The sequence below is a fragment of the Sorghum bicolor genome, chromosome 2 (assembly GCF_000003195.3).
Source record: "Sorghum bicolor cultivar BTx623 chromosome 2, Sorghum_bicolor_NCBIv3, whole genome shotgun sequence".
Lineage (NCBI taxonomy): Eukaryota > Viridiplantae > Streptophyta > Magnoliopsida > Poales > Poaceae > Sorghum > Sorghum bicolor.
The window spans coordinates 65,197,335-65,217,935 of NC_012871.2; the positions used below are offsets into that span (position 1 = coordinate 65,197,335).

At 43.9% G+C, this 20,601-nt stretch overlaps 4 protein-coding genes across 6 annotated transcripts; 1 reads left to right on the forward strand and 3 right to left on the reverse strand.

Annotated features, from left to right (window-relative positions):
* On the forward strand, window positions 1,845-6,001 carry LOC8059020 (transcription factor VIP1). Its single transcript, XM_002460495.2, has 4 exons — window positions 1,845-3,036; window positions 3,137-3,269; window positions 3,358-3,442; window positions 5,395-6,001. The coding sequence occupies exons 1-4, from the start codon at window positions 1,982-1,984 to the stop codon at window positions 5,622-5,624; spliced, it is 1,503 nt and encodes a 500-aa protein (XP_002460540.1). The 5' UTR covers window positions 1,845-1,981; the 3' UTR covers window positions 5,625-6,001.
* On the reverse strand, window positions 6,596-7,830 carry LOC8059021 (protein LITTLE ZIPPER 1). The gene is made up of 2 exons (XM_002462638.2): window positions 7,213-7,830; window positions 6,596-7,112 (listed from the first exon to the last, which is right to left on the reverse strand). The coding sequence occupies exons 1-2, from the start codon at window positions 7,344-7,346 to the stop codon at window positions 6,905-6,907; spliced, it is 342 nt and encodes a 113-aa protein (XP_002462683.1). The 5' UTR covers window positions 7,347-7,830; the 3' UTR covers window positions 6,596-6,904.
* LOC8054862 (ycf49-like protein) lies at window positions 9,097-12,006 on the reverse strand. Of its 2 annotated transcripts, none has more exons than XM_021453265.1 (5): window positions 10,675-12,006; window positions 10,489-10,567; window positions 10,121-10,189; window positions 9,580-9,731; window positions 9,097-9,365 (listed from the first exon to the last, which is right to left on the reverse strand). In XM_021453265.1, the coding sequence occupies exons 1-4, from the start codon at window positions 10,920-10,922 to the stop codon at window positions 9,624-9,626; spliced, it is 504 nt and encodes a 167-aa protein (XP_021308940.1). In that variant the 5' UTR covers window positions 10,923-12,006; the 3' UTR covers window positions 9,097-9,365; window positions 9,580-9,623. The 2 variants fall into 2 exon arrangements, with proteins under 2 accessions (XP_021308940.1, XP_002462684.1); XM_002462639.2 differs by having other exon boundaries at window positions 9,589-9,731; window positions 10,675-11,249.
* On the reverse strand, window positions 12,160-15,749 carry LOC110432559 (probable sodium/metabolite cotransporter BASS5, chloroplastic). 2 transcript variants are annotated; one of them, XM_021453263.1, is made up of 8 exons: window positions 15,327-15,749; window positions 14,978-15,078; window positions 14,738-14,874; window positions 13,941-14,134; window positions 13,601-13,853; window positions 13,200-13,453; window positions 13,038-13,120; window positions 12,160-12,742 (listed from the first exon to the last, which is right to left on the reverse strand). In XM_021453263.1, the coding sequence occupies exons 1-8, from the start codon at window positions 15,463-15,465 to the stop codon at window positions 12,677-12,679; spliced, it is 1,227 nt and encodes a 408-aa protein (XP_021308938.1). In that variant the 5' UTR covers window positions 15,466-15,749; the 3' UTR covers window positions 12,160-12,676. The 2 variants fall into 2 exon arrangements, with proteins under 2 accessions (XP_021308938.1, XP_021308939.1); XM_021453264.1 differs by having other exon boundaries at window positions 14,738-14,868; window positions 15,327-15,748.

Below are 20,601 nucleotides of genomic sequence, written 5' to 3' on the forward strand. Positions count from 1 at the left end.
AAGGAGAGCTGTTTGGTTGGTATTTAGGCACACCACAAATATTTTAGTTCATTTCAGCGTGTTCTCTTACAGTTGTGGCGGTGATTTTCCATGTCACTCTTTGGCACTGCCACAACAGCGGTGTGGCAGCGTGCGGACGAAATTTAAACAGCCACTACATATGGTTTATACCTCGATAACCTACTAGTGGAAGATGATGCACACACACCTAGGGCAAAGAAACACAAACATCATGAACCAATTGACTCGGGGAGGTGGATCCAACCATTTTCTCTATTGTTATCCTTCATCTTCACTAAATCATTGCATAATGGACAATGCTAACTTGGGCCTTGTTGGGTTTAGTAAGGATTGGAGGGGATTGGCCCTGTTCGCTTTGTCCCAAATCCATGGGGATTGGGAGGGATTGAGGGGGATTAAATCCCCTTAGGCCTTGTTTGGATGTTGTCGGATTCATCTCAATCCACATGTGTTGGAGTGGATTGGGGTGGAATTTAGTTCAAGTTCCACTCTAATCCACCCCAACACATGTGGATTGATGTGAATCCGACTACATCCAAACAAGGCCTAAGTCAAAATCCTTCTCAACACCCCCCCCCCCCCCCCCTCCAATCTCCATGGTTTGGGCGAACAAGGCCTTGGGTTGAAGATGATTAAATCCCCTGTACAAGTTAAAATCCCTATCGGTTCCCTTCAATCCACTTGAGAAGAAGATTAACCAAACAAAGCCTGATTGGAAGGGGATTAACCGAACAACGCATTAAGGTGCAACCTCTGGTCTCCACATGATTTATCCCCTCTTCTGACAATGCTGTGCCTACGTTTATGGATCCATAATAATGTATACTTTAGGGAGGTGGTGGCACAACCCTCGGCCTAGAAAATTCAGGATCAAATTGGGCCCAAAACAATCGATTCCGATGGATGAAGCTGACCCAGTTCGATGGGTATCTGGCCAACCACACGTTAAAACCTTGTAGAAGCCTTTTATTATATATGTCCTCCATTCATAATCCAAATGGGGTGATTTTTGAGTCGAAACCAATCATCTCACAACGATGGAGTACATCTTTCAAGTTTACGTTCTCAAAAAAGGTGCAACCATTGGTTCATTCTCATACACCGGGCCTTTTTTTACCACACTCTTAACTTACAGCGAGCCTTCATCTTTTTTCTTACAGAGGAAATCCCTGCTTTTATATAAAGCCACAAAGTACAAGTAACAGATATAAACTGAAAAGTGGCGTTACCAGCTTACACCACGACCAACCAGTAACGAAACTAGACACACCCCAAGTTTTAAGTTTCTAAACTAGCAGAACTGCACAAGCTACTAGAACTCTAGAAGGAACCAACAGGACCGAAATGTAACAAGAACAACTTCTAAGCGTGGAACTGCATCTTCATCCAATTGATCCGTTTCTGTACTTTCTATGATTTATCAGTAATACTCCAAAAGTCATACGGAAATGAAGTTATACTATACATCAAGTGGCCATTAGTATAGATATGAGATGAAGATGAACGAGTATGTATGTAGTAAACGTGTGCCAACTGCCAACGAGCTGAACAGGCTGCTGCTGCTGCAGGCCTGCCTCATGTTTGGGCTTCACCTATAGGCTCAAAAAAAAAAGTGGCCATGGAGTTCACGTGATCGCGAAGCCCATGTCACTCTTTCGGGCCGCCCAGCCATGGCAAGCAGCGCTGGAAAGGAAAGCCCACCAAGCCCAAGTGGTGCGTGAAGCCAAAGGCAAACAGCAAACTTTCCGTTCTCGTCGACGCGCCTTTCCTTTTGCGCGCACCGCACCGCACCCGTTCCCCCGCCCTCACGTTTTGCTCGCTTGCCTCCGCGTTCGCATTCGCTCGTCTCGCCGTCACAAAACCTCGCCGCCGGTAATATTCCCGGGTCCCCACCTTCCCCCCCTCGCGACGCGCTCCTCCTAAACCCTAGGCTCCGGCTCAACCCCACCCCTCCGCCGCCATGGACGAGGACAGGACCGCCGATCCCGCTCGCCGCGGCCGCCTCCTCTCGCCGATGACGAGCGGTCAGGCGCCCCAAACGCCCCCGCCACAGACACAGCCCCAGCTCCCCATGGACCTCGCCTCCCAGTACCAACGCCGCTTTGCGCCGACGGTTTTCCTCCCGCCGATGGCGCCGCCCCGCCTGGCGTCCAGCTCCTCCGGCTTCTCGGCCTTCAGCACCTACCAGAGCCTGCCGACGCTCGCGCCACCCGCGCCGGGCGCCGGATCGCATCTCGCTCGGTCGCTCCCGAAGCCGCCGCTCTTCTCCGTGGACTCTCTAGCTCCGCTCCCGTACTCCACCGCTCCTGCGGCGGGGGCGGCGGCGGCGGTCCCGCGTTCCCCGCCGTCGCCTGGCGGCTCCGAGCAGCAAGTCCCGTCCGCGTCCGTCCTGCCGCCGCGTGGGGCGGGGCACCGGAGGTCCCGTAGCGATTTCCTCGTCGGGTTCTCGCGCCCGAACCAGCTGCCGCCCCTGCCGATGACGACTCCTGCGGCTGGGGACTACAGCAGGTCGAGGGACGCCTCCGTGCTCGAGGAGCTATTCCGCTCGTACAGGGACCCGAACCTGCTCGTCTCCTCCGGGTCCGGGGGTAGCAAAAACGAAAGGAACGACCACCTAAGCAGCAGCCAACGCGGTTGGAGCCCCGCTGATAGCAGCGAGAATGAGGCTGAGAGCTGGGCGGCTAGTGGCAATGGCAACGGCAGCGGCAACGGCAACGCAGACAGCAGCAGCGCTAGCCATCCTCGCCATTGCCGCAGCCTGTCGGTGGACAGCATCATGAGCAATCTCAACTTTGGAGGCCCGGGCCAGGTTCCTCTGAGACTGCCGCCTGCGTCTCCGGTGGCAGTCGCCGGCGGCAGCCTCTCGCGCGCTGGAAGTGGGGCATCGGGCAGTGCGGTTGCGACTGCTTCTTCTGAACTTATCAACGGAGAGTTCACCGAGTCTGAGATGAAGAAGATCATGGCCAATGATCGCCTCGCTGAGATCGCTCTTGCTGATCCTAAGAGGGTCAAGAGGTTCAAATTTTATTTCTGGAGTTCATCTTATGAGAGGATCCAGCCTCCAAGTAGTGGTTTGGTTTGCTGAAATCGAGTGTTTTTCTGGTAAAATTTGCAGGATTCTTGCTAATCGGATCTCGGCAGCAAAGTCCAAGGAGCGCAAGGTGAAGTACATGGGTGAGCTTGAGCGTAAGGTTCGCGTGCTGCAGATGGAAACTAGCACACTATCTTCGAAAGCAGCATCGTCGCAGGTTTGTTTGTTCTCTGAATGTGGTGATCATTTTTGGTCTTGGCCCAAGTTTTGGCACTGCTTTATACTGGCTTAATATCTATTTGCAGAGGGAATGTGAGGCACTTAAAACTATGAACAGTGAGATGAAGATCAGGCTGCAAGCAATGGAGCAGCAAGCACAGCTGAAAGATGGTACGTTTATGCCTCCCACCCCACAAAAAAAAACATTTACTGTTGTACATCCTTTCTGGAATCAGCATTTTCCTGTTCCATCGGTGACTGATTTATATTTTCTTGTTGTAAAGCTTGTTTTCTTTCTTTGTGAACTAAATTTTTGGAACTCTTGGAGATGCTCTAAGGATGTTGGCTTCTGTTTTCTCTTAACACAATACCTACATAGCTCTCAACTCTCGTTATTTTCTGTTTTCTTTGGTTCTAGTCTCATGCTTTCCACTGAGCAGTTGTTCTTTTATTTTGGACTTGCATGTGCAACTTTGCACATTAAAAAACTCAAGAAATAGGATTTTATGTTTTCCTATATTTATATGTGCGTTTTCAATAGGTGTCAAATGTAAATTGCAGTGATTATTGGCTGATCATTAGATGCAGACCTTTTCTAAGAAAAATGATGATTTGTAAATGATAAGTTCCCCAACTTATATGATTTTTAATCTTCTACCATTTCCCTGAAACGTATTTTATAACCTTCAGAAGATAGTAAATATTTTCATTACTGGGTTACAGTTTTTTTTTTAGCATCAGTGGGTTACTGTAAGCTCCTTTTTTCTCAAAAAGATGTTACGTTTGCATCTGTTTTGAGGAAATATTTTCTATTTTTTATTCATGGCTTGAGCTATGAAGATTGTTCTCATTCATCCAAATCTATGGCAGTTTCTACATTCTGAAGTGCGCAGAGAAGGGGGTGTGGGTGACATGTATAATAGCGAGTAGCGAGTCCATAGAAGGGGAATGTAGAGAATACGAACAAAATGAAGATTGTTATTGAGTAAACCTAAACCTAGTGTTATGAGCAGGTTGGAATAAGTCTGAATGCATTTCTTTTGATTTTTCGATGCCAATACAGCATTGCCGACTTGGCATATGTTCAGCTTATTTACTTATTTAGTGTCCTTATTATTCCCAGTGTCTTCAACTTAGACCTGGCATTCCATGCTATTGCTTTACCTCATCGTTCTCTAATTGACTGTATAGTCCACTGAGAGCTTCCCCAAGAGTCTTTCTTAAACTCCCTCTTTAAATTGACGTTTAGAGAGTTATTGGATATCCAATTAAAGAAGCTGTTGGAGGATGTTTTTTCATCAAAATCTCTATTCCTAATAATTAGGAAGGATACAGAGAGTCTCTTGAAATTGCCCTAACATGACCTATGTATGTTTTAGTAATTTAAATAATTGAATGAATAGCATCAATGTTCTAACAAAATAATTTCCAAGGTTTTTAATTTCGTTATCGCAAAAATTTCGGCCACCACCGAAATTACCGAATTTCGCGAAATTCGGCCGAAATTTCGCCGAATTTTTTTTAGAGACTATCACATGAAGTATGTTTTTATTTTTTAAAAAATTAGATCTAAACAAGTATCAATATGATTTATGATTACACATCTATTGAATAGAAGAATATGTAATATAAACAATAGAAAATATGAGTCTAAAGTTATATAGCACATGTATTAGTATATAATAAAATTTCGGATTTTTCTTTCGGCCACCACTGAAATTACCGAAATTCGCGAAATTTCAGCGGAATTTCGCCGAAATTTTGAACCCTGATAATTTCAATATTATTGGTTTGTGCTGCAAACTTTAGTTTTACCTGTTTTCATAATCCATGTGTTAGGATCTCAATGTTTTTTATCGGGCTTCATGGTCATTATTATGTATTTTTTGTGTCTTCATGGACCTTATTTTGCTACAGGTTGGGTTGTTTTTGTTTTCAACTAACTGGCGTGTATGTAATTTCATAACAGTGGGGGTGTGTAGTGCTAATGCAATGATATGCAGATCTCCTGCATATTCGAAAAAATAATGGACCTTATTTTTCCATGGTATTTACATTGCAAACTTGTTTCTTTGGCCTATTCAACTACTGATTTTATCATTGGTACATGGTTCTGTATCCAGCTCTGAATGAAGCACTGACTGCAGAAGTGCATCGTCTGAAACAAATTGCTGGTGAGGCCAGTGATCCTCATGTGCCGAACGGTTCACATCATCATATGAACCGCCAGATTCTCGAACAGCAGCTGCTGCAGCTACAGCAGAAGCAGCCATCAGACGCCCAGCAGGCTCAGCAGCAGCAGCAACAGGAATCAGAGCAGTTCAAAGCTCAGCAGAAGCAGTGGAACCATTAAGGAGATTTCACAGACCTGTTCGGCCCAGCACATGGTTGAAGGTCACTCATACTGCAGATTCATGAAGGGATACCTTGTGTTCCCGGATATTCGTTTCTTCTTAGGTTTTAGAACAACAGCAGTTGGATATTCCGTCTTTTGTGGTTTCTTGCAAAGCTATTTGGTTTCATTGGTTGTTGGATGTTGGTAATGCCTGGGTGGATTCTGTGTTGTACAAACTTTTAGTCTCTGTAATTTTCCGCTAGAATTATTAAAATCATTTTTAGGTACATTTGTGTTGCGAATTAAAGGGGGTCAATTGTGGGCCACAACATATTCTGTAGATGCGGATGCGTGAAATCCTGCAGCTATTCATTAATCATTCTATTCGAAGTTCAGATGGATTCGCCGTAGTTGATGTTTTTATGTTTTAGCATAACTTGCTATTGATCTTGTTGTCCAGCGCGGTGTTGCAGAGAATGTGCCCAACTGCCCAATGGGGCTGCTATCTATCTGCTGTTGGTTTGTAGGCTCTGGCTCTGGGAAAGTGTTATTTCAGAACAGACTCTGGGAAAGTTTGGTGCATGCTTTGGATATACTTGTGTGCATATATATTGAGCTGGTTTGATTGTTTGAAAAGTTATGGCTAAAAGTACTGTTCGCTGATTTGTCTCCGAGAAAAACACTGTTGAAAGAACAGGCTCATTGTCACAACACGTATCAATGGATCTTGCATTGCCTAGCCTTTTGTCAAAGAAAAAGGGCAGATAGGTGAAGAAAGCATCGAGGGGTTGTGGTCCTCATCATGCCTAGATATGCTGAAAGTCTATAGCTTTGCAGCAAGAGAAAAGGCAGGAAAGGTTCATTCCTGATCTAACTAACTCTTTGATTTGAAAGAGTTGATAAAGCTTAGCAAATCATCCTTGGCTCCTTGCATTGCCTCTTTCTGTTTTGTAGCAAAAGGAAGTTAACTTGACCGTGTTCTTATGATAAAAAAAAAGCTGCTTTTATTTCCTTGCCCAGTTCACCCAAAAGAGTCAGTAGTAGTTGCCAACAAAATCTAGTTAATCCGCGCACTTATAATGTACAAACACCATGGCACAGAGCACCCAAGACCAAGAGAGCTCCAGGAAACCTGGCGATTTATGAGCACAGACATGGCGCAGCAGCCAAGCAGATGGATGATAACTAGGAGTTCACTGTCCTGTCCAGTGTCCACACAACTAGCACATGCACCAACGAGAGGGGACGCAAGCTAGCTACTTCATCTTCAGCAGGCAGGCAGAGCCGAGGAAGCAATCTCACGCAGCTCCTGCTCCTGCCTCTGGCACGGCCGCCGTCTTGGACAGGTTCTGCAGCAGCGCGAGGTTCTCGCGGCGGAGCGCGGTGGCCCTCTCCCGGAGCCTCTCGTTCTCGGCGAGGATGCACCGGTTCTCCAGGTAGAGCTTCAGGTTCAGCATCTCCATGGCCTCTGCTCCGGCTCTCAACCTCAACCTCCTCAGCCTCAGCCTGCATACATGTGGTGTGATTGCAGGAACTGTTGCTGCTGCTGCTGCAATTTGAGCAGAGGAAGCTTGAGAAACTTGAACAGAGCACGCTAATCAGTTACCTCTTTCTCCTGATGGCAACTGAGACATGAGACGTCGTCGTCTTCCGCAGCTGCCGCTCGAGGTTGACGACAACAAGAGACGGGTGCTTCTTGCTGCTGCTGCTGCTCCAGGACCAGGAGGAGCCGGAGCACATGTTGCTGTATGTGGGTGGCGTACGCCTGCTGCTCCTAGCTACTAGTAGATTCTTTGGTGGAGCTCAGTGACTTCGAGACGAAGTGTTTTAAGGGCTTTAAGGCTATATATAAAGAAGAGAGATCTCATCTCATCTCACCTCCGATCCCCTCGTCTCGGGGCTTTGGTGGTGGTAGCTTTAGGTTTTTGTTTGGTGGTGCATGCACACATTGACATGACGCATGTGAGTGAGCCGAGAGAGAGACGGAGGCAGCTAGCTTAGCTCCTCCTCCATCATGGAGCATGGACTATGGCATGGCATGGGACAATGGATCTTCCGGGCGCTAATCATTTAGCAGCATATTTCCATCGGGGAAAAAAAGGAGAGGGGCGTGGAGAAATCGATGAGAGAGTATGGATGGATCGGCGACGAGACAGCACGATCTTTTTGACAGGAGTAGCTAGGTTGGGGAGGAGAAGACTACAAATAAAGGGAATCATTTGGGTTTCTGCAGGAAGCTCCCAGATTTGAAAATGAATTGGCTGAATAATTGTGCTCTCTCTCTCTCTCTCTGTGTGTGTGTGTGTGTGTAACTTCTTTTTTGCATTGGTAAATATACACGTCAAAAAAAGCAAAATGGCCATGCTTGCATTATTGATTTCTTGGGCCGGGTGCTTTGCTTGCATTGCATGATGAAGCTTTAGAGTTTTCGTGGTACTCGATGGTGCAAGCAAGAGCAAGGCACGGGGAGGTCAAATTCGCTTTCGAGCATCTCATCCTTTTTGCTCGTGCGGTTTCTTCGCCAGAATGATGCCTCCCCAGCGCCTTTTTTTACCTCACGTCCTCACCTCCCCCTATCTGCAAACAAACATGCGAGTTGCCGTCTGCATTCAGAACTCTCGCTGCACTGTTCCAACAGAGTCTACTGTGGGAAGGAATTCCCATTTGATCTATCGCAGGCCTGAAAATGATCTGTCGGTCACCACCACAGTTTCTGCCAACTTGGGAGGCCAAGTTTCCATGAGAGATGTCCTTCATTCCACGCCATTCTCACCCAGAAACCAGTCACCAAGCAGCAGCCATTCAGCCCCCTGTTACTGCGTCAAGGACCATCATGGAAGCGAGAATCTCTCGAGAAAAAACTTGGAGCAGGGAAGACACTTTGGGCCACTGCCCCCCAACTTTGGCCAAAAGTTGCACTCATTACACACACATAACGTAACCAAGGAGGTACACAAGAATTTGCGTTTGACACCACAAGATCAACAGCACCTGTGCTCTGGATCTGCACCGTCCGATGCCGTCCCAGACGCTCACCGATGCGCGACGCGTGTCCCCCCCACCGGGTCCCAATCCCGGTCCTGCGTCCACTCATTTGATGCATATCTTTGCCGAGTGGAGGTTTCATTCCGACGCTTGACCTCCCTGCACACATTGACAGAACACAGAATCATCCATCGTTGCTGCAGCTTTCGCCATTGACACTGGCCCCCCGCATGAACCCGGTTCACCAATGCGCATGTGAATCATGGGATCACATTAGGTAGATGCGCCATGATCCGTGAACACATACATGCATACATACACGTGCGATCCTCGTCCGGCAACAGCGACGTTCATGTTGTGTTCAGGGTTTAGCATCATGAGGCCACGTGCCAGTGGCACCTCGAGATAGAGAGCAGGTACTTTGATGCCTTTTTGGCAGGATTGGTTTGATGGCCATGAACGGATGAGCTTGCGGGGACAGGGTTTTGCAGTGGTGGAGATGGTATCATGGTACTAACATTCAGTGCTCGAAACTGTAGCGTACTGAGTGCCATCTCTTTGTATCGAGTGAATGGATTCTGCTTATCTGAGGCTGTAAACGAATTCAGGGTGATTTTCACAGGCATTTACAGGAGAGTTGCAGCTCTGTTTTTCCTTCAACACGGTCACAATCATGTTTCAGAAGGTAAAGCCAATCAACCTTCTATCTGTTTCCTCTCCTACCATCCTCTCAGGCTCTCAGCAATGTCAATTTTCAAATGAGGTGTAGCATCCCTACAAATAAAGAACATTCCTGAGTGAAGCAAAATATGACTGAGTTCCAAACATTGTCTTTTATCTTACCCCTGAGAAATAAGGCAAATAATACTACAACAGAGGGTGCATATTGTTGAAAGGTAATCCTTTCTAAGAAACTTTTAGCTAATGGCTAAACAGCAGTCAAATAGTTCCCCATTCTCATCCATGTCGGAGAAAAGCTAGTGCACACCTCATTTACCTTCTCAAACCGGTTGTAAGATCAAATCTTGCAGCCTATGAAGTTTTTGAGCCTTCCTGGGATGCTTTGAAGATGCGGTATGCAGCTATGCACATTGTTATGTTACCAATAACTGTCAGAGCACCTTGAAGGGCAACAAGGACCTGTGAATAAAGAAAACCACTTTCACCAAGGCAAACAATACGAGCAAAAGAACTGTTTCAAATACGGATTGTATTGCATTGTGCTTTTGTCTATTTTTATGAAAAAGATGAAGGTTTTTTTTTGAAGAAGAAAACAGGAGTTTGATCCCCTACTGTGCTTTTATCAAATTTAAAATTATGTTATCACAAAAAATAGTAAAACATGACTGCATAAGGATCTCAGCAAAAAGAATATATGAAAATGGTTGCTGGTGTACACTAACCTAAGTTTCATTAAGTAAGCCAGGGACACAATGGCATCTCACAATTGAGAACATTAAAAAAAATGGGAACAGGTAAGTGATAATCATATCAGCAAACAACAAACATAACTCAAGGAAATATCTTACTTCCAGAGATTCTGAGTTGTAGAAGAAATGCCACGTGCAAGCACACATTGCTCCACCAAGAAGTGGAACCTATTCGACAGAAATAAAGATTTGTCAGTCTCAGTCAACAAAACATCACATGAGCAGTGACAAAACAGTTGAAAATTTATGAACATATGAACTGCCTAAATAGCATAGTTCTGCAAACAAAAGAAACACACACAAGTTTATTCTGCTCAAGATAACATTAAAGTGAACCATTCCTACCCAAAATCTCAAAACATCGCAATCTGTAGTTCTACAGGCAGATAGACAAGAACCACCACACATTTCTTCAGCAAACGATATCTTAGCAAAGATCTAAAAGCTCTGACGAAATTTGCACTCACCATCCCCCACGAGAGGCCCTTCCAACCCTTGAGCCCCGTCCTCTCCCCGTAGTCCCAAACCAGCCACATTGCCGTCACCCTGCAACGCAAATCCCCGTCAGGGATTGGATTCAGACATTCAGTCCTCACAGAGCTTACAGGCGCGGGAGCAATCGCTAGGCAGCCGGTAGCAGAGAGAAGCGGTACCACTCGGCGACGCTGGAGACGTGGACGGCCCAGGTGGGCAGCGAGAGCGCGTTCGCCGGCTCGGACAGCGCGGCGAGCGCCGGCGGCGAGGCGGCCGCCGCCGCGACCGTGGCCACGGTAGCCGCCGCCACCGCCAGGCCCACCCCACCCGTCGGACGGACTGCGGAGGGCGGTCTCCGGCGCTCACGTCGAGGTGGCGGAGGAGGACCGGAGGGCGCTAGCGTTGCCACGAGGCGGAGGGACGCCATGGGACGCAGGGGAACTGCGTGCGGTTGGCGTTAACCCGAACCCCGGCAAGTCGCTGGTGAGGGATACGGCACGAGGGGAGAAGAGAAACAGAGAAAAAAGAAAAGAAAAGAAATTGTATTCCGCTGACAATTGGGCCCTATTATGAATGTAAGAGCACGCAGCTTAGCCAAGCTAATTAATGTTTTTGCTAATAATGTGGAAAAGAGAAGAAGGAGAGAAGAGAGTTTGGCTCTCATATAAGCACCTAAACATAGACATTAGTTGGTTCCAATAGAGATGTATGCGAGAGAAATAGGAAAAAGAACAAAAACATCTAATAATAAAGAAATATTGTAGATAAAAAAAATATAAACTTATATATAGGTTGACTCTTATAATTTGACTTATAGTCAACCACTTGACTCTATTATTAACCATGCTCTAAGAGTATCTTCAGAAATTTGGTATAATTTGCATGTAAACTAATAGATCTAGCAAGTTAATAAAAGAAATAGCAACTTTAAATTCTCCAACAGTATCCTATAATAGCTTTCTAAAATTTAAAAATTATAATAAGGTCTACATCTATTTGTTGTTTTTTTTGTTTACTAGAGCCGATCATATGTTTTACTAGAGGGATACAAAGTTCTCTCTACTTTACAAATTTATGAGTTAAGGAGGATATTTAATAATTTTTTTTTATTTTAAGTACCTCTTTTATCAAATTGTTGGAGAAGACTTTTTCTCTTTTTACTAAAATAGGAAGTTGTTTTACTAAACTCTTGTAGATGCGTTCTAAGGGCTCAAATTTGGAGACTAGTGCAGGAGTCTAATCAATTATTTGAGGTTCGAAAAAGAAAGGGAGGTCTCAAATCCGGTCCTGATTTAAGGATCACCGATGGAGATACTCAAATGGACAATGGACATGTGTATAGCTGCAACCATATGTGTAGGTCACTCGTATTCCTGTAACGCTGTCATCGAGGTGCAGTTGAATACGAAAAATTCTGACGAATCATGCGAGAACTGATATCGTTTGATGAACAGCAGTCGGAGACAATCTACCCTATGAGTCTATGACAACTGGCCAGAAATTGAACCCCGTTACCGGCATGCCGGCATGATTCAAAAAGAAATGTAAATTGGAAGATAATTTAGTGAAAAAAAACACTTACTTGCAAGCTCACTCAGATGGAAAGAAGGGGCGCGCACGAGTTTCATATTTGAACCATGAAAATTCTATCTAGTCTAGATAGATAAGAGCAGAAACAGCAGCACTCGATTGATTCAGGAAAACTAGTCAACCACCAAAAAATCAGCGGGGGTTTCTTCACAATCTAAGGGAGACGAGGCCCGTTCATGCATCCCATCTCAACAAATCCATAAGCCTTTGTTTGGCTTTATACATGTATTCACCTCAATCTGATGTGTGTTCAATCCACTCCAAGACACGTGGATTGAGGTGGATATGAGTGCAGTCAAGCCCTAGAGAGGTTTTTTCACATGGGATTTTCGACATCATCCAAGAATTCAGGCCACTAGATTCCTCAAAAGAAATTTCAGGCCACTAGAAATCTTAGTTCGACAGAACCAAGACCAGATATAAATAGTGAGAGACAGATTGTATGCCACGATGATCATTTTGCAGCAATCCTGACCAATGATCAACCTTCCTAAATTGCTATCCATGGGGATCAGTTAGGCTGACTAAATTTCAACACGGGTTATGGCGATGTCAGAAACAAAGAGAGTTGCTTCGATTTGAACTGGGTTATTAGGCTTCTGTTTTCTTGGACCACACCATGACAAGAGCAAATCCCATTAAGGACATCAACACAACCTGCAGAAATGAATCAAGTGAACAATGGTAAGATCCTCATTAATCTCTCTGCAGACAAAACAGAATCAACCCCTCTTTTGCAGAGTTTGTGTTGATTTCTAAGCCCAGAGGTGAAGTTTCACGCGAATCGGGTCGAAGTAATAAGTTATTTATCTGCTGGACAGATGTTAATACCGTGGAACCATGTATTGACCTATCCATGGCTGTCCCCAAGCTTAATGTCAGATTGATAAGAAAGTTCCATTTGTAAGAGATAAATCTGCAACAGGCTAGTGGATGGTAAAAGTTCACATACCGATATGGCTGGAGGCACACCCACTAGTGGATCTGGGAAGAATTTGTTTGCTAAAGCAAGAGCAAGGAGGCTACTTTGCATTCCTGCATCAAGAGATATACTGGTGAGACAACAAAACAAATTGGAAAGAACATATCCTCATGTGATAGGAGAGCACGTCACCTGTCTCAAAAGATATTGTCCTTTGTAGTGCCTTTACATCGTCTGACTTGTGAAACCAAGTACCAGCAAGATGATAACCAGCTACAAAAGATGAGGTGTGGAATGCAAAAAGGAGCAGCACTATGGCTAATCCAAATGGCGACAAAACAGCCTTGATATTTATTGCCAATGGTGAGCCAACACACAGAGCAGTGACAAACACTGATAACGGAGGGAGAAATGGCTGGATAGCTGCACAGAGCCTTGGAAGGAATCTGTGTAATATTAAAAAAAACATGAATTTAGACCTGAAAACATAAGTTACTCAAAGTGGGTGCCAAAGATCAGAAATATAGTAAGGGAACTGTTCAATCTAGCACAGCTGTCTCCTATACTTCAGTTCAAAGCAATGAAAGGAATACCTATTCAGAAGCAATCCAGCAGCAATTGGAGCAACAACTATTTGAACAATGCTGGACATCATCCCTTTGACATCTACAGGTAATTTCTGCCCAATAAGAAAGTAAGATAATGTTGGGGTGACAAAAACTGCAGTAGCTGTTGACAATGATGTCATAACAATGCTGAGAGGAGCCATATGTGGATCCGTCAGGAAAGTTGCATAGTTTGAAAGCTGTGCTCCGCTCACGCATGAAACCAACATGATACCAGCACCTACAGACAAGTTCACGGCAGAGTTCACCACATATTTCTGCAATGCTCCTTCTAAAGCATATAAAAATGCATGAATCACTTTCTTACCTAGACCGGTTGGAAGATTTAGAACTGCGACCGCAAGAGTACCAAAAAGGAATCCCAACAAAGGCTTGATGACAAACTGTCCGATATAGCCCGCAACAATAGCGTCTGGCCTTTTTATTGCTTCAATAAAATCCTTAACACTTGAGTTTACACCAACAGCAAACATCAAGAACCCCAACGCTGGTGCATAATACCTGCAATAATAACACACCCCCTGGAAATGTAAATAACAGGTGCAAATATAGAACACTGTGCTATGGACACAAACATGAAACTATATAATTGCACAAATAAAAGCCAAGCTTATAAGCTTAATGATTAATCATTACAGAAAGGACATCAGAGTTTATCAGTGAGCATAAACCAAGAGGATTCCTATAGTCCAGAGACCTAACCAGAAAGCATTACCATATAGAGATCGGAAAGATGGTGATTAGTATGGATGAACACATAATTTTAAATGCCTTTTCAGGTATCAATTATATGCATACTTCTGAGTAAACGTCCTCCCCTATATTCCTTACTTATGGTATGGGACTGGAAGAACAATCAAGAAATAAGTTCAAGAAAAAGTAACTGTCCAACGAAATGGTCCTAGATACTGTCATCAGGGGGAGATAAGTGTCCAAAGCCAAAGGAAGCCAAACAGGGCTTTGTTGTACCACCTCTTTCATATACTGCTAAAGTGTAGCTGAAAGATACATTCAACTGACCATTGATCCAACGATGTAGATTCCATGCTAACAGATCGATAACTGAATTTGGACTGACAAAGAGCAAAAACTTGCATGACAGACCTGGTAGTGAACCATGTAAAAGAAGGAGGGTACACCACCGCGAGAATTGTGCTCCCCAGCACTATATGGGGAATAATGGAGTTAGCACTCTTCAAAATCTTCAACAAATCTACTTTACTCTCCTCCACTCCCTGTAGCTTTAATCCAAAGTGTAAAAAGCAGATAGTGAGTGACCATCCCGAGACCAGAAGCCCACTAGCTAAGGCATAAAGAAACTGCAAGCCCGCATCGGAACGGCACCTGAGAAGGCGATGCCGCGTCCTCCCCAGTGTTATCTTTCGCCAAGGAACCACTCGCACTCGCCCAGAAGCGCCTCTTAGCAACCACTCCAGATCCCTGCTCTGCTTGTACAAAAGAAACAGAAACAACATCACAATTTTTTCAATCCTCATGTTGAACCCACAAGTCCAAAGCTCTGTTCTTTTGACACAACGGCGATATCACCAATCAATTGGGAGACGAAACGAATCAAACCATCAAGTGAGGAGTTTCCGAAGCTGCTACAGCAAACAGACTCCAGGCATCATCCATTCACACCAGTACAACAGCATAAGATTGGAGAGGTTCTAGATCAGAGTGGAGCACCTACGCCAAGAAACGCGCGGCGACGGGATCGCCAGAGAAGGCACCGAGACGCGGTCCGGCGGCCCCGGCTGCCGGCGGCGGAGGGCCAACGAGTGGACGCCAGCGAGGTGGGCCCGCTTCAGGACGGCTGCGGCGGGGGCCATTTGACCTCGAGCGAGGAGTGGGTGTGTGGCCGTGTGGGGGCACTGGAGCAGCAGGTCAGCAGCAGCTGAGGAAGGGAGAAAGGGAGTCTCGGCCGGCGTCTGCTTGCGATTTGCGATGGTGACCTACTCCGCAGAGATTGTTGGGAAGCTCGAAGAACAGCCGGGCTGGGCAGTGGGCAGGGACCAGGGACGGAATGGAAGGAACTGGTCTGGGGATTATACAAACGGGATTAGCACCTTCTGATTTGGTGCTATCTGGCTAATTTAATCTCGAAACGTGTTTGTATTTTGTAACCATCTGGATCAAATACTGGACAGTTCCAGTAGTAATCCACACTGGCTACCAGTACCAAATGGTGAAATATTTATATGTAAGTTTTCTGAATGGAGAGAGGGCCTAAACTCCAAATGTCTCGTTCGCAAAACAAAATTCAAGATGGTCTTTAGAGTTTGGATGGATCGATGCACGGACGGTTTGAGTCACAGACGGACAGACGGTAGAGGCGCGCACGGTCGCACGGAGCGGGTGGCGGGTGGCCGCGCGGCACCGCTGGAGCATGTGCATCTCGTTTCGGTGCGGCGCAGATGCCTTTTATGAATTTTGTCCGTGCGACCTTAATAGGGCAAGGCACCTACTCCTACGGTCCTACCTTTCTTCTCTCGTGAATCATGCCTCAATGAAAGACATGAAAATTTTTAACGATAAAAATATATAGGAAAAAAGTTTACATATAATCTTTTAAATTATTTAGAGTAGACTAATTCACCCTCCAAACTATCCTTTTAAACTTTCAAAACTGATCAAAGAACCCTTAAGCGGTAAACTATAAAACTAAGTTTTCTACCTCCTAAACTCTCAAAATAGATCAAAGAACCCTCAAACAGTTTTGAACTATGGTTTCGTTAGAATGACGATGGTTTTGTATTTTTCTTTTTATATTTATTTCTATTAAATCATAAAAAAAGACATAGTAAATCATAAAAAAAAATATAAAATATAAAATTCAATTTTATTGGACTCTATGAGTAGATCTACACAGTAAATACATGATATAAATATATATATATGCTTTAGTATAAAGTTTTTCTGTAATTAGTTAGAATATTTTATAGCTGGTGCTTCTATGTTCTAATTGTGGTAAAATTTTTATGGTGGGCTAATTATTGTATATTTGAATTGTAGTAAAAATTTCATGCTCATTAGATCATGTATAACTTAGATATATATAAAGTATAAATTTAACAAGCATAAACCTAAATAAATCCATAACTAAGTTATACATTATCCAATGAGCATGAAATTTTTACTACATTTCAAGGATACCCTCTCCATAGCCATAAAAAAAGTTATTCTGGACAAGATTTGTATCAAACACTGGGAATATAAAACATAAATAACTTTTAAGTTATTGAGTTTGAAAATAAAAAATATGAAAAAATACTTTCATAAAAATATACATATACCACTTTTTGGTAAATATTTTTATAAAAACAAGGAGTCAAAGTTAGGTTTTGAAGATCGTGTCTTAGTCCTAAACGACTTTCTTTACGGGTATAGAGATTTATAATAATTAGCCAATCATAAGAATTTCACCACAGTTAGACTATAGAAGCCGCAACTATAAATTATTCAAATTAATTACAGTAAATCATAGATCTAAAGTTATAGCAAAAACTTCGTGCTAAATCATACTATATTATATGTGTTTACTGTGTAAATCTACTCATATGTTGTCCAACAAAATTGGTTTTTCTATTTTATGATTTCAAATAAATAAAAAAGGACAAAAACACTGTCACTATAGTAAATCCACCATGCAAAACTGTTTGAGGTGGTTATTTGACCAGTTTTAATAAGTTCAAGGGTAGATAATCTGGTTTCATAGTTTCAAGTTGAATAGTCCACCGTAAATAATTGAGGGGTTTACGTGGATTTTTCCAAAATATATATGTGCATCTTTTCGTATAGAATCGAGAGAACTCGGGCAACCAATTAAGTCATGTCACTCATACCCTCTAACCTTAGGATCTAGCCATCACGCGATATCGACTGTTCAAACACATTTTTGTGTTTAATGGTAGAGCAGTCATCATAGGTTTTAGGACGTCGATCCAGCTAACATGTGTTGATCTTAGTTGTGGTCAGCGTGCTCGAGCCAATATGGCATGGCTCGAGCTTGTGGATCAACAGCTGTAACATCCTAAAAATTTACATTCAAAAATCACTCGTATTAAAAAATTATTTTCAAAATATATTTTAAAAACTATAAATCATTTGAGCTTTATAGTATCTCCATCTAATCCTTTTTCCATCCATTCTAATTATCCATCTTTAAATATAACCTGCACCGCATGGCATGAGCATCATATGTCCGCTACTTATCCCTCTTGCTCGCTCGCTCTGCCCGATACCCGGCAACGGCGCGTGCGCCGACCCCACCACCATCAGCGCCGCAGCGCACTCACGCCCGGCCCCCTCGCCGAGCGCACTCACTCGCGCGCGCACCGCGGCATGCCGGCCCCACCTCTTGCCTTTTTCCCGCGCCTCTTTTGCTGTACAAAAAGATAGCAAGTCGCAACGTACAACTAGACACCATTTATATTTTTTGCGCACAAATAATAGCAAGTACCAGCAAGCTTACATGCGAGAAAACATAGCAGTGCACCTACACGAATATATATCTCATGCATGCATGCAGGACATGCCACCGACCATTTGCATGCACCTGCATGCAAGGACACGGTGATTAGGCACCGTCCATTTGCATGCAACGTGCATGCAAATGGGACATCGTCCTTCGCATGAAATTAGGCACCGACCATGCGCTACAGTAGCATTTTTAATGGCACGCAGCTGAGCGCTTTGGCCTATAAAAAGCCAGCCTCGGGTGCTCACTCTCACCACCCGAGAAACACGTTCACTCACTCGCTCACTCGCTCTCACTTCGCGTATACCGTATACGGCCATACGCACAAGCCGAGCTCGACTGTCATCGCAAGACGAGGTGAGCAGCTCATGAGCATCTCCTTGCTCTTCTCTGTCTTTCTGTAGTATTTTTCTATATTTTTCCTTGTATTTGTCTGTACCGATTCACTGCCAAGAACTCAACGAATAGAACCATGACATACAGAAGAGCTCTAAGGACCCCTGCTAATTTCTCTCTAACCATGCATGTGTGGGCCATAAGCATTAACTCCAAATAGTACATGCATGCATGCAACATGCACTACCAGTCAAAATTCATCTCGTGAAGCATGTATTTCTTAATCATCGTTAGCCTTTTTCGCATGATTAAAGTCCAGCCATTTCACAAATGCCACATGCTAACTCTGATTTTAATAATTCTTTTTCCTAAATTCATCTAAAATCATGACCTACCTCCCATATTAATTTCATGATTTTTGGAGCTCATTTGAATTTATATGATTATTTATCTGTGCCTGTTGTCTGTGTCGTTCGTCGCGTATTTTAGCTGACGGAGTGAACGAGCCGGAAAACGAGAACGTTGGAAACGAGTACCGCGAGTTTGACGCCGAGGACCCGGACTGTCAGCAGGAGTTTGCCGAGGACGCCGACGGAGGCAAGTCCAACCGATTCCCTTTGATGCATATTGATCCTATTTTTAAACACAACCCGTAGAAACCGTTTTAAATATTGCATGTACGATATATGTACGAAGTATTTTTGCTGCTTAGTTAAAACCTGTTGAATAGCCATCCTTGAATTGATATTACCCGGTAATTGTCTTGTTCGAACCTAGGAACAAATAATATGCTATGACAGAAATATTATTATTTAGTATGCTTAGGACTTGTTACTCATTCCGGATACTCATCGCTATATTTTCTTAAATATAATAATTTTAAAAGTAAAGGTGTGAGTGGTGAAAATAAATTGTGGGTATTGTGAAATGATTAATGAACAAGTTATAAATGTGATTACTATAGAGATGAGGCGGATGGGATCTCTTTTGGGGATGCTCTGGTGTTGTGGCTTATACCTTGCGGGGTTAAGCGTGAAGATATCCGTCTTGTCTCGATTAAGGACTGAGTTGATGATTCATCTTGCCTAACTCATTTATCGTACAACCACTCGCCTTGCATGGGAAAGGCTTAGTCTAAATCCCTCTAGTTAGTATGGCAATCACCTGAAGGCAGGTGTGCAACGGAACACTAAGTGATGTATGTGAAATTGTGGAAATATATGAAAAGAGCTTTGTGAATTATTGTGGTATCATGATATGTGGCCTTAGTGTTCCCGTGGTGAGCGTCATTACTTAGCTATGGAGGGTAATGACTTTGATGGATCTGTGCTTGCACGACGGTGTAAGTTATGGTATCCTACTCGTGGGAAAAGTGTACAACCTCTGCAGAGTGTAAATCTATCTGGATAGCCATGTCCGCGGTCTCGGACGGGTTATGGTTTGGTTTCAACAACTAGATTGATTGGGATGAGTGAAAATATGATAGTGAGTGTGATTTTGGAAATAAATGGTTGACTGCCATTGTGTTGTGGGGACAAGGGTTCAACAACACTTAAAATTGTGATCAAACCCCCATTTTTAGAAATACTATCATATGTGGAAAAAGAGTTTTTTACAACAGTATTTGTGAAATGAAACCTTGCATGTGTAAAAAGATAGCTTTATGCAAATAAAACTAAGCCTCATCCTTGATTTATCCATATGCATATATACTGTTATCCCCTTCCGTAGGGTAAGGTTGGATTTGCTGAGTACTTTGTACTCACTCTTGCTTTATTAAACAGAGGAAGATCCGGACTTCGATCCCGAAGTGGCGTTCGAGTAAGGTCGTGTCTGCACCCAACTAAGCCTGTGGCATTGGGACTCGTCAGATGTTCGATGGCGATATCGTTTGTTTCTGGGTCCTTTGGACCTGTGTTGTATTTTGGTGTCTTATTATTATAGCGTGCTTTCCTTGTCCACGCTTTCCAGCGTTGAAACTTATCTGATGTAATAAATGTGTTACTAGCCTCCTAGGACTAGTATTGTATCACATTTGAGTTCCTGGTTTACCAGAGGCGCTTCAACAGCCTAGACGTGTGCACTCCAACATGATGCGTTTCTTGATATTGAGACACTACGTTTTTGCTCATGACTATGTCGAGTAGCAAAC

Bases quoted from the DNA above. Each gene is read 5' to 3' on its own strand.
- LOC8059020 (XM_002460495.2), top strand. From the start codon at position 1,982: ATGGACGAGGACAGGACCGCCGATCCCGCTCGCCGCGGCCGCCTCCTC. The intron at 3,270-3,357 runs GTTTGTTTGTTC...ATCTATTTGCAG, and splicing joins CGAAAGCAGCATCGTCGCAG to AGGGAATGTGAGGCACTTAA. The intron at 3,443-5,394 runs GTACGTTTATGC...TTCTGTATCCAG, and splicing joins GCAAGCACAGCTGAAAGATG to CTCTGAATGAAGCACTGACT.
- LOC8059021 (XM_002462638.2), bottom strand. From the start codon at position 7,346: ATGTGCTCCGGCTCCTCCTGGTCCTGGAGCAGCAGCAGCAGCAAGAAG. The intron at 7,113-7,212 runs GTAACTGATTAG...ACATGTATGCAG, and splicing joins GTTGCCATCAGGAGAAAGAG to GCTGAGGCTGAGGAGGTTGA.
- LOC8054862 (XM_021453265.1), bottom strand. From the start codon at position 10,922: ATGGCGTCCCTCCGCCTCGTGGCAACGCTAGCGCCCTCCGGTCCTCCT. The intron at 10,568-10,674 runs GTACCGCTTCTC...TTTGCGTTGCAG, and splicing joins GTCTCCAGCGTCGCCGAGTG to GGTGACGGCAATGTGGCTGG. The intron at 9,732-10,120 runs GTAAGATATTTC...CTTTATTCACAG, and splicing joins ACAACTCAGAATCTCTGGAA to GTCCTTGTTGCCCTTCAAGG.
- LOC110432559 (XM_021453263.1), bottom strand. From the start codon at position 15,465: ATGGCCCCCGCCGCAGCCGTCCTGAAGCGGGCCCACCTCGCTGGCGTC. The intron at 13,121-13,199 runs GTGACGTGCTCT...CTCTTGATGCAG, and splicing joins GACAATATCTTTTGAGACAG to GAATGCAAAGTAGCCTCCTT. The intron at 12,743-13,037 runs GTATGTGAACTT...TCATTTCTGCAG, and splicing joins GTGTGCCTCCAGCCATATCG to GTTGTGTTGATGTCCTTAAT.